Source organism: Austrofundulus limnaeus, unplaced genomic scaffold, assembly GCF_001266775.1.
Source record: "Austrofundulus limnaeus strain Quisiro unplaced genomic scaffold, Austrofundulus_limnaeus-1.0 Scaffold307, whole genome shotgun sequence".
NCBI classification, from domain to species: Eukaryota; Metazoa; Chordata; class Actinopteri; order Cyprinodontiformes; family Rivulidae; genus Austrofundulus; species Austrofundulus limnaeus.
Genome location: NW_013952709.1, coordinates 516992 through 527273, shown reverse-complemented (window position 1 = coordinate 527273; position 10282 = coordinate 516992). Strand labels below are relative to the sequence as shown.

The 10282-nt window shown below is 38.5% G+C and overlaps 1 protein-coding gene and 1 long non-coding RNA gene across 3 annotated transcripts in view; one reads left to right on the top strand and one right to left on the bottom strand.

Moving 5' to 3' along the window:
- The window catches only part of cp (ceruloplasmin), a 22968-nt gene extending 13367 nt beyond the window's left edge, over positions 1–9601 (top strand). For both annotated transcript variants that reach the window (XM_014021823.1, XM_014021824.1), the window contains 13 exons: positions 1571–1721; positions 1878–2090; positions 3593–3800; positions 4073–4212; positions 5254–5382; positions 5604–5710; positions 5779–5834; positions 5964–6035; positions 6298–6389; positions 8369–8508; positions 8614–8670; positions 8983–9088; positions 9205–9601. In XM_014021823.1, coding sequence (XP_013877277.1) covers positions 1571–1721; positions 1878–2090; positions 3593–3800; positions 4073–4212; positions 5254–5382; positions 5604–5710; positions 5779–5834; positions 5964–6035; positions 6298–6389; positions 8369–8508; positions 8614–8670; positions 8983–9088; positions 9205–9230 — 1497 coding nt within the window. In that variant the 3' untranslated portion in view covers positions 9231–9601. The remainder of the gene's footprint in view (positions 1–1570; positions 1722–1877; positions 2091–3592; positions 3801–4072; positions 4213–5253; positions 5383–5603; positions 5711–5778; positions 5835–5963; positions 6036–6297; positions 6390–8368; positions 8509–8613; positions 8671–8982; positions 9089–9204) is intronic.
- LOC106527068 (uncharacterized) lies at positions 697–1324 on the bottom strand. Its single transcript, XR_001311336.1, has 2 exons — positions 1135–1324; positions 697–1055 (listed from the first exon to the last, which is right to left on the bottom strand). It is a non-coding gene; the product is annotated as an uncharacterized LOC106527068 (long non-coding RNA).
- Positions 9602–10282: the final 681 nt, after the last annotated feature.

Here is a 10282-nt window from a genome sequence, read left to right as displayed (position 1 = left end):
AGCTCGTCCCAGCCCGCTTCTTCGGCGAGAATGCGGAAGTCCACAGAGTGATCGGCCACAGATCTGCGTCCTTGGCGGAGAGCGATAATTCTCTTTGATGCTTCCTCCTGCTGGAGGGGATGATTAAACACACGCTCAAACTCCTGGATGAAAAGCTGGGAAGTGAGTGTTGACAGAGAGTGGGACGCTAAAAAGGCTTGTGCCCATCTTAGCGCTTTTCCTTTTAAAGCAGAGACAATATAAATAATGCGAGCTGAATTGGATGGAAACAATGAAGGTGAGCGAGCAAAAGCGAGTCGGCATTGTAACAAAAAACCAGAGCAATGATTTAATTCACCGTCGAATAGTTCTGAAGGTCTTAAATCTGGTTCACGAGGGATATGAGTGGATTGAGTAGGTTGAAGGTTTACATTATGAAGGCTGACAGGCGGGTTAGGTAGTAGTGACGAATATCAAGCATCTAAATCGGCTAAACTCTTTGTCACCCGTTCTAACACGGAAGAAGTTTCTTGTTGAGCATGACATAACCTATTTAACAATTCCTGATGGTCTGCCAGGAGGGAATTGGAGGAACTAGCCGTCTGGTTGTCAGATAAACCGCTCTTTGACACTTCTTGTGGCTGATACATACTATCAGGTTTTCAGGTATAAGTCAAAGAGGAGCAGGTTTATCAGACAACAGACACGGAGACCAGATAAAAGGTAAGTGTTATTTTATTTACAGGTGGTAGGGATATGTACAGGGGATCCAGGCTGCGGAGGGAAAGGGAAGGAGGTGAGTATCCAGGTAAGTGCTTAGGCTGAAGGAGGAACTTGAGATATAATAATAATAAGAGATCTTACAGTTCGAGGAGGCGARCGACACGTGGAGGAGAGGGTTCAAATCCGAGGTAAGTATCCAAGGTGAGTACTTTTCAGGTAGGTGAGTTCTCAAGTTATTCACAGGTGAACGTTGGAGGCAGACAGACAACAGCGTTGGTTTTCTGGTGAGTGAYGTTGATAGAGGCRGGTGGTTAACAGGTCCAAGAGTCCTGAGGATCTTCAGGCAAGTTTCACTGAACACAGAGTTCACAAAAAACACAAGGTTAATAGTTTCAGGATCACAAGTGTAAGACTGGAGGCTGAGATCATTACCCATAGGAAGCGATGTATCAGCGATGACCTGCTCACTGGACCCGCCTTAAATAGGAAAACCACCAGGAGGACTCAAATGAGTTGCAGCTGTGTCAGTGCTGATCCAATTAGTGACAGATGCTTCAATTTGATGGAGAAAAGGCACAGATCTCATAAGAATTTTTTCTTCTTTCTGCTGCCTTTCTTTTCATTTTATTAGTCATATGTATTTTATTATTATTATAATTATTATTATTATTATTATTATTATTATTATTATTATTATTATTATTATTATTATTAAGTGAAATGAAATGAATAAAACTTAATGAATGAATGAATGAAAGTGTTCTATTTAATCTGGGATTTTTTCTGTGATGCTTTTTTTACCTTTTACCATTTTTCTCTTAGTAATAACAAAGCACGTTGTTTCCTTCTCCCCTCCTATATGATCCAGAAAAACTATAACAAAGAGTTTCACCTCCTGGCCACAGTGTTTGACGAGAACCTCAGCTGGTATCTGGATGACAACATCAGAACTTTCACAACTGCTCCCAACACTGTCAACAAGGAGGATGAAGACTTCATAGAGAGCAACAAAATGCACGGTGAGTAAAACAGATGCGACATACTGTGCTATTTTTATCTGTAATATTTCTGTAAGGTAAATATTTTTCCATGTCAAGTCCCAGTAAAACAATTTCTAAACTGATCGTGTTTGAAATAAATCGCCTTTTTGTTTAATCTCCGCGTCTCTCTTCTAGCCATCAACGGGTTTGTGTTCAGGAACCTTCCGGGTCTGACCATGTGTAAGGGGGACAAAGTCACGTGGCACCTCTCAGGGTTGGGCTCAGAAGCAGACGTTGTCGGCCTCTACTTCCAAGGAAACCGGTTCCTCTATCGCCAGAACAGACGAGACACCATCAACGTTTTCCCTCACATCTCATACACTGTCTCTATGGAGCCGGACAGCATGGGTAGGTTTTCATTATGACCCCCCCGTCTCCCGCAACGAAGCGGGGGTCCCATTGCTTATTTTTTATTGTATGTTTTTCAAGATATTTGGTCAACAGTAGCACAAAAACATCTGCACCAATCAGCAATGTCTGTGTCTGACCTACACTGAGCCAGCCAACAGTTTTACGATAGACCCCATATATGAGGTGGGAGCTCCATTTGAAAAGGGGGAGTCTGGACATACAAAAATGCTTATAACTCAAAAACTATTCAACATAGGAGCTTCAGGTTTTTTGTTGTTTAACTCTGATGAAGGGCTATCTATTGGGCCCACCAATGAACACCCTCACCCCCTCTGGACTCCCACCAAAACAATAAATCTGCTCTGGTGGGTTCTGAGTTCTGGTGCATTGGTGCTTATATTTCAGGGCTTTCCAACTAAATTGCTCCGGGGGCCACAGTTACTGCCGGTCAACAGCTGAGGGGCCGAACATCCAGCAATTAAAGTTATTATGTAAATAAACCAAGTATTACAAAAATATGTTACCTTTGAATTAGTTTATTTTGCTGCATTTAATCATGAATACAACATACAGAGCCCTATAAAAGTAGTGATAATTACACATCATCAAAAATAAAAAGAACACATTATGTCTCCTATTAGACACAAATACGTGTCCCCTGTGAGGCACGGTGGCTCAGTTGGTAGAGCTGATGCCTCTAAGAAAGAAGGTCACCGGTTCAAATCCCGGTCCGGGGACCTTTCTGGGCAGAGTTTGCATGTTCTCTCCGTGCGTGCATGGGTTCTCTCCGGGTACTCTGGCTTCCTCCCACAGACCAAAAACATGACTGTTAGGTTAATTGATAACTCTAAATTGTCCCTAGGTGAGAGTGAACGGTTGTTTGTCTCGTTTGTCTCTATGTGTGGCCCTGTGATGGACTTGCAACCTGTCCAGGGTGTACCCCGCCCCCTCACACTGTGACTGCTAGATATGGGCACCAGTGACCCACGCAACCCTGAAAAGGAAGAAGCGTGTACAGAAAATGGATGGATGGATTAGACACAAATAATATTTTGACATCTCTGACTTGCCAAACTTTTAAACCAATTTTATTTTCACTTTCATCGTTTTATCTTCAACAGTTTGTAGTTTTAGCTGTCTTGAGTGTTTATAGAAATGTTTTTACCAGCGTCTAGCCAAGATTCTGATGTTTCTGTAGACACCAAACATGTCTATGTTTAACTAAAAGAACTCAGAGTAATTAAAGTAGAAAACCAGGGTTTGGGCTGAAGAGATGAATGAACCAATTGGCGGGCCGAACTTTGGTCACTCGTGGGCTGGATGTGGCCCACGGGCCGCCAGTTGAGTAGCTCTGTTATATATGCTACCGCTGTACGATATCTAGTTTTCCTCTCAGGCTTCGTCATATACACTGTGCTACCAGTAAAAGCCCTCTGACCAAGTTCTGCTATAATTTAAGTGTAAAAACTAAACTTGGTTGTGATGTTCATGCATTTCAGGTCAGTTCGAAGTGGTTTCGGCCACGGTGGATCATTACCGAGGAGGCATGCGAGCCAACTACACGGTAGAAAAGTGTGGCTTGTTCCAGCGTCAAAGTGAGGTGATGCTCCATTCTAAAACCTACTACATCGCCGCCGTGGAGGTCGACTGGGACTTCTCTCCGAACCGCACCTGGGAGGCAGAGATGTTTAAGAACAAGGGAGAGAAGTAATGCATAAAATTACGAGAGTAAATGTTGAAATTATTGAGGGTAATTCTATCAGCAGAATAACACATTTTAGTTTTTGATGATATTTCTAACCAGGTTGCAAAGCTATAAATACTGATTTAAACTGCAAAGTAGATGTCATATACAATACAGCAGTGAGGGTTTAGATTTATTAGACTTAAATAATTATGCCTCAATATCATTTTGTTTTAATTGTACATTCCCTTACAAAAGTGGGGCGTTTTAAACATCATTTTCTGTCTTGCTGCAGTCCTGCCCTCATCTTTTTGGACAAGCGAGATGGTTTTATCGGCTCTCAGTACAAGAAGGTTGTCTACAAACAGTTTACCAATGACAAGTTCACCAAGGAGGTGGAAAGAACACCTGACATGGAACATCTCGGCATTATGGGTAAAAATAATGGCGGCATGTTTTGTGTTTTCAGTTTAAAATGTTTGATAACTTTAGTGGTCATGATCTATTTTGGTTGTTTGGCTTATCTAGTTTAGTTCCTTAAAGGGGCAATATTATGTGTTTCTCAGGCAGACATTCAAATACTATACCATAATAAAGTAGCTATGTCAACTTTAGCTTTTATTAAAATGCTGTTTTTATGTTTAAATAGAAAATAAACTTATCTTCTCATCACTTCCTCTTCTAAACGCCTTGAAATTGGACTCTGTCTCTTTAAGAACCACCTTCCGCTTCTGTCCCGCCCATTTCAGTGTGTGTGTGTGTGTGTGTGTGGGGGGRGGGGGKGSGCTCTGCCATGAGGAAGTTTGGCTTAAAGACACGTCCCAGGGGCGTTTCTGGTCCCCACCTGTCGTTTTGCTCCTCAGCATGGCTTCCTAAAAACGCTGCAGGATTTCTCAACCATGCATGAATGAGTCAAAGCAAGGCTTTGGGCATGTTTTTTATGAGAGTATAACATTATAACATGATATAAAACTAAAAAAGTTGATTTTACATGATATTGCCCCTTTAACATCCACCTGCAGTCTTTTTCTGTCTCTGTGGTACTTTTACATCACAGTAGGATTATTTTCACGAGATGGTTTTGTACTTTAATGTGTATTCATTAGGTTGGTTTGTATGTTGGATGTCAGATTTATTTGTATAGCTCATTAAAAACAACAAAAGTTGATCAAATTGCTTTACAGTTTAATCAAGGACAAATTAAAATAAAAGTAAAATACAGAAACACGCAATAAAAAAAACAAAAACAAAAAACAAACAAAATAAAAAATGAAAAACCCTGAAACAAACAAACTCTGCCTCAATCAAAAGCCAAAAAGAGAGAGATGGGTTTTCAGTAAAGATTGTTTGTTTGGCCTCTGTGCAGATTTTAGAGCAATTAATGAAGTTTTTCTCATTTAAACAGAAAGTACTGTTTGCTGTTGTATGGCTTCTGAAAACTCAAGTGATAATAAAATAACTTCCCTTCCATTTTAGGTCCAATGATTCATGCTCAGGTGGGGGACAAAGTCAAAGTGGTTTTTAAGAACACTGCATCCAGACCTTATTCCATTCATGCCCATGGAGTGAAGACAGACACTCCTGATGTCTACCAAACCAAACCAGGTACAGGGATGCCTGAAAACGACAGAAAAACACATTCAGAATCAGTTTTGTTTATTTTTTAAAAATGTATCATGGTCACATTTTATAATCAACACAAAACAAAAAGAGACGAGTTAAAACTTTAAATCCTTCACTGCTGATCGACAAAGTTGTAACTTAACACAGTTTTCTTGACAAATGAAATCCTAAGAGGAGCTGCGTGTGTGTGTGTGTGTGTGCAGGTGAAACTCACACATACACCTGGTACGTCAACAAGAACACGGGACCGACCCCGGAGCAGGAGGAGTGCTCCGTTTCAGCTTACTACTCCACCGTCGACGTCATAAAGGTGGGCTAATAAAACATGAAAGCAACCAGGAGGGGTCCAGACTGACATGCTGTCACTCTTCCTCTCAGGATCTGTACAGCGGTCTGATTGGTCCGTTGGTGATTTGTCGTCGTAGCTGGGCCAGGTGAGTGTTTTATTTTCTGCCCTGACCCACCTGAAGCTGTAAAATACACCCCCCCACACACACAAACACACATTAATGTCTAATTCACACTGAACACAAAAAGCTCTGACAAAACTGTTTTGTTTCCAGGAGCTTTGGATTAAAGAAGGAAGTGGAAGAATTTGCACTGCTTATGTTGATTTTTGATGAGAATGAAAGCTGGTAAGTGCAAGGGTAGTGTGTTTAGGATTTAATTAGCACAATTATAATTATATTTTGATTCAGTACTATTAAAATAGAAAACTTAAAATACCTAATATTTACTCCTGCAAGGCTTAAACTCTTTTCAGTATTAAGACATCCTCAGTACACCCCAGTTGTTATTTTGGCTAAATGCATATAAAGGGTCTAATGAAAGCACAATATGAAATGACAGTTCTATAAACAAGCAAAAAAGAACCACAGTGTTTATGATATATTACAGGTATCTGGATGAAAACATCAGGAGACACGTCAGGAATCCTCGACCACACCTAAAGGAAGACGAAAACTTTATTGAAAGCAACAAAATGCACGGTAAGACAAAAACTCACAACATAAACCCACATAGATGTCCATGGTATATTATACTAAATTAAAAGAAAAGTTGAGATATTTATTAGATTTTTTTAAAATCAGGAAGTCCTTTGAGATTAACTTTTTTTTCTACAAAGATCGAATGATGAAAGACACAAAGTTCTGAGTTAAAAATGACAACATGTTGGAATTAACATAAGTCCAAAGTCCAGCTTCAGAACATAGCATTCTTCAGTTACAAAAGACTTCAGAGCTTTAAACATTTCCAAAGATAAAAAAAACTTTAAGCTTTAGTTTTATCTGAATATTATCCCATGACCAAGATGAGAAATAAGAGAAAGTTGTTCTTCTAAGTTGAGAAAAAAAGTCCAGGGGCCTCATGCATAAAGGATTGCACAGCTTTCACACTAAAAGTTGGCTTAGGGAAAATTTTAGAAAAGTGCGCCGCACCAAAATATTCAGATGTATCAAACTGTGCGCACACAGGTTCCTGCGCACCTTTCCTTTATACATCCCAATGAACGTGGAGCTGAGCGCACGTGAGACACCTCCCCTGACACGCCTCCATTTAAATCTGTAAAATAGATGTAAATGTGTCCAGCGTGTGAGATTCTCCTCAGCTTGTCCTCTCTGTGGGATCAGAAATGATTTTAGATGCAGGAAAATTATACATTAAATGGAGAATGAGTGAGAAAATTGTCAGTGGGGTGTAAAAATGAGTTTGCCACTCGCAAAGGTGTGTGTGGGTGTTGGTGTGTACGCGCGTGCGCTGTTATTTTCAGCGGCGCATGAGGCTGACAGACATTTCCACCTTTACACGTCTTTAATAAATGACTGTAAACACAGAGGAACTGATGAGTTTGGTAGAACTTAGAAAAATATTTATTAAATGTGAAGAAACGCACATTTCCTACTCTTGTAAAAAAAAACATAACAACGTGCCCGTACTCCTCCGCCTCATCTTGTAAAAAACTGACGTGCTGGGGGTACCCGGCGCATCAAAACTGGATGCAAAAGGCTGCCTGACCAAGCGTCAATATGCTGACGCAGGGGGAGTGAGAGTGCAGGACTGGGAACAGCTGACACTGATCCATACACACAACTTTACGCAGCAATCTATTGTGTCTTGTGGAGCTGAGGAATCATCACAGCTGAGCTGAATTAATCTTCTGAGTTGACGTTTTTTTCTCAGTGGAAATTAAAAATGTGTCTTAGACAATTCACACATTTTATTCTCCTCAGCTGTGTGCGCTCTGCGTGTGTTTCCAACTACATGACAACAATATAAAAAGTTTACAGTTTACAGACTGGACTGAGGTTCTTTGATCATGTTTAGACTGATCTATTTTCTTGTCTGAGGTTAAATGATTCTCAGTCCCGGGGTTCAGTTTCATCATCGTTCGAGTTTAAACAATAAAAACTAAAATAAAAATCTAACACCGTGTTCAGACGCTCCTTACATCCAGAAAACACAACAGAGTCATACTTCTCTGGATTCAGGTCAGATTTGTGACTATGTGAGTTAAAACTGTCGACTGAAACACTTTGCGTGGCTGCCGCACATTCTCACAGCAGGTGAAAAGTGTGCGTAAATATACGCACACTTTCACTTTTAATACATCACAACGTGGGCGTAGAACCTGACGCATGCAACTTTTTTTGTGCGTACGCACCGTTTATACATGAGGCCCCTGGACATTTTAAATAAGAGCCTCACAACAGGTCTTTAAACATATTTAACCACTGCACAGATAAGAGGAGAATTAAACCAATATACATTGCTTCTTATGTAAAGTTAGTAACTGCAAAGAAATATATAGATAAATCCCTTCATTGACTGAAATATAATGTAATATTATTTCCTATAAGTTTGTATTTTATTGTTTTAAGGGCAAAAAAGGCAATCTTAATGCCAAACATAAAAAATGACACTAAAAGATGATACTTTTTAATATATTTTTCTGTGTGTTTGTGCGCAGCCATCAATGGTTACGTATACGCCAATCTGATGGGTCTGAACATGGAGGTGGGCGATAAGGTGTACTGGTACCTGATGGGAATGGGCAATGAAGTGGACATACACACCGTGCACTGGCATGGCCACAGTGTGGAATATAAGGTATAAAATACTGTATGAAGCTGACAAATACTGACAGTCTTACAGTAACAGTTACATCACTTCAAAAATAAAATGCTTTACATTTTTTTAAAATTTACCCTGCAGCTGGGTGGAGGTCCTCATCGTGTTGACTCATATGAGCTGCTCCCAGCCACCTTCCAGGTAAAACCTCAACAAACTTTATCTCTTATACGTAGATTTTTAGGATTTAGTCTCTTTTTTTTCTGTCCACAAAATGAAAAACAAGCTTCTATTTGATATAACTTTTATAAAAATGACAAACATAAAATCTTACGTTTAACAGAATAAGCCCTCAGTGATGATGAAGCAAACTGAAACATACAGGAGATACATATGTAGAGATGCTATAAAATCTTAAGATTTGATTTCAAGTTTTTTAAAGTTCAAATTGAATTACTTTAAGCAAATTAAAATGAAAAGAATCAATATGACTTTGTTGTTTTTCCTGTTCAGACGGTGAAAATGCGTCCTGAGTATCCCGGGACCTGGCTGGTCCACTGTCACATCTCTGACCACATTTCATCTGGAATGGAGGCGATGTACACCATCACTGAAAAAGGTAAAGAACCAAACTTTAACTTTAAACACACAAAAAATAAAGGCAAAGATAAAGGTGATGTTTTTTTTAGATAAAAAACTTTTTTTTTCTCTGTTTTTTTCCCCCCATATCAACAGCAAAGAAGAGCGGATTCTTTGGATGAACGGACAAAGAAAAGAAATTCAGAAAATAAAAAAACAAGTCAAACAGATTTATCAACACAATTTACTGAATGTAATAAAAAAAACTTGTGTCTGAAACTGGAACAGAAAGATAAGAACCATATTTTAAATGAAAAAAATTACATTTTTAACAATCTGCTTTCAAATCATTAACTGCTAACATGCTGTTCAAAATAAACAATAAAAACCTTATTATTTGGTGTAATTTTTAATTAATTTTTGTAAGATATAAAAGCAACGGGCAGTGAAGGCAATAGAAGAAAAATCACGCTTGTAAAAATTAATAAAATGATAATTTAAATGATTTTCAGGGTACAGAATGCTGAAGGATTAAATTAAAGTTTCAAAAGTGTCTTGTTTTCATTTATTGTTAAAGGACTTGAACGTAACTAGAATAATTGCTTATTGCTCTGAAAGCTAAAGTTCAATTACGAATGTGAAAGAAGCAAAAAAAAAAAGAAGCTTGAATTAGCAGAAAGAAGCTGCAAAAAAAGCACAAAAATAGATATAAGCAAAAAATATCAGAAAGTAGCAAAATTATATCTGAAATATCAGAAAAATGAAATGAATGAAATTAGTAAATAAGCAGCTGAAACATGCTAAACAAGGCTAATATTAGCTAAACTGAGCAAATGAAAATTACCACACAGATAGTGGAGTGTAAAAGAGTTCAAATCAGCAGAAAGAAAAGAAGTTTAAAATGGCAATTTGTTTTAAAATACCTAAAACAGAAAGCAGCTGAAATTAGTAGAATGCAACTGAAAAAAATACAAAGATTAAATTAGTTGTAAGAAATGGAAAAAAGCTCAAAAAGTAGAAATTTGCAGAAAATTGGCTGAAATAGCAGAAAAAGGCTAAAATTAGCAGCAAAAGGTTGCAGAAACAAATTGAATGTAGTACAGACCGTGTTTGTGATGTAAAGAAATGTCAATAAGTACAAAAATGTCACTATATGTTGTACAACAGCTGAAATAGACAAAATGTGCAGTAAAACAGCTAAAATATCTAAAATGCTGAAATTAGCACAAAGAAG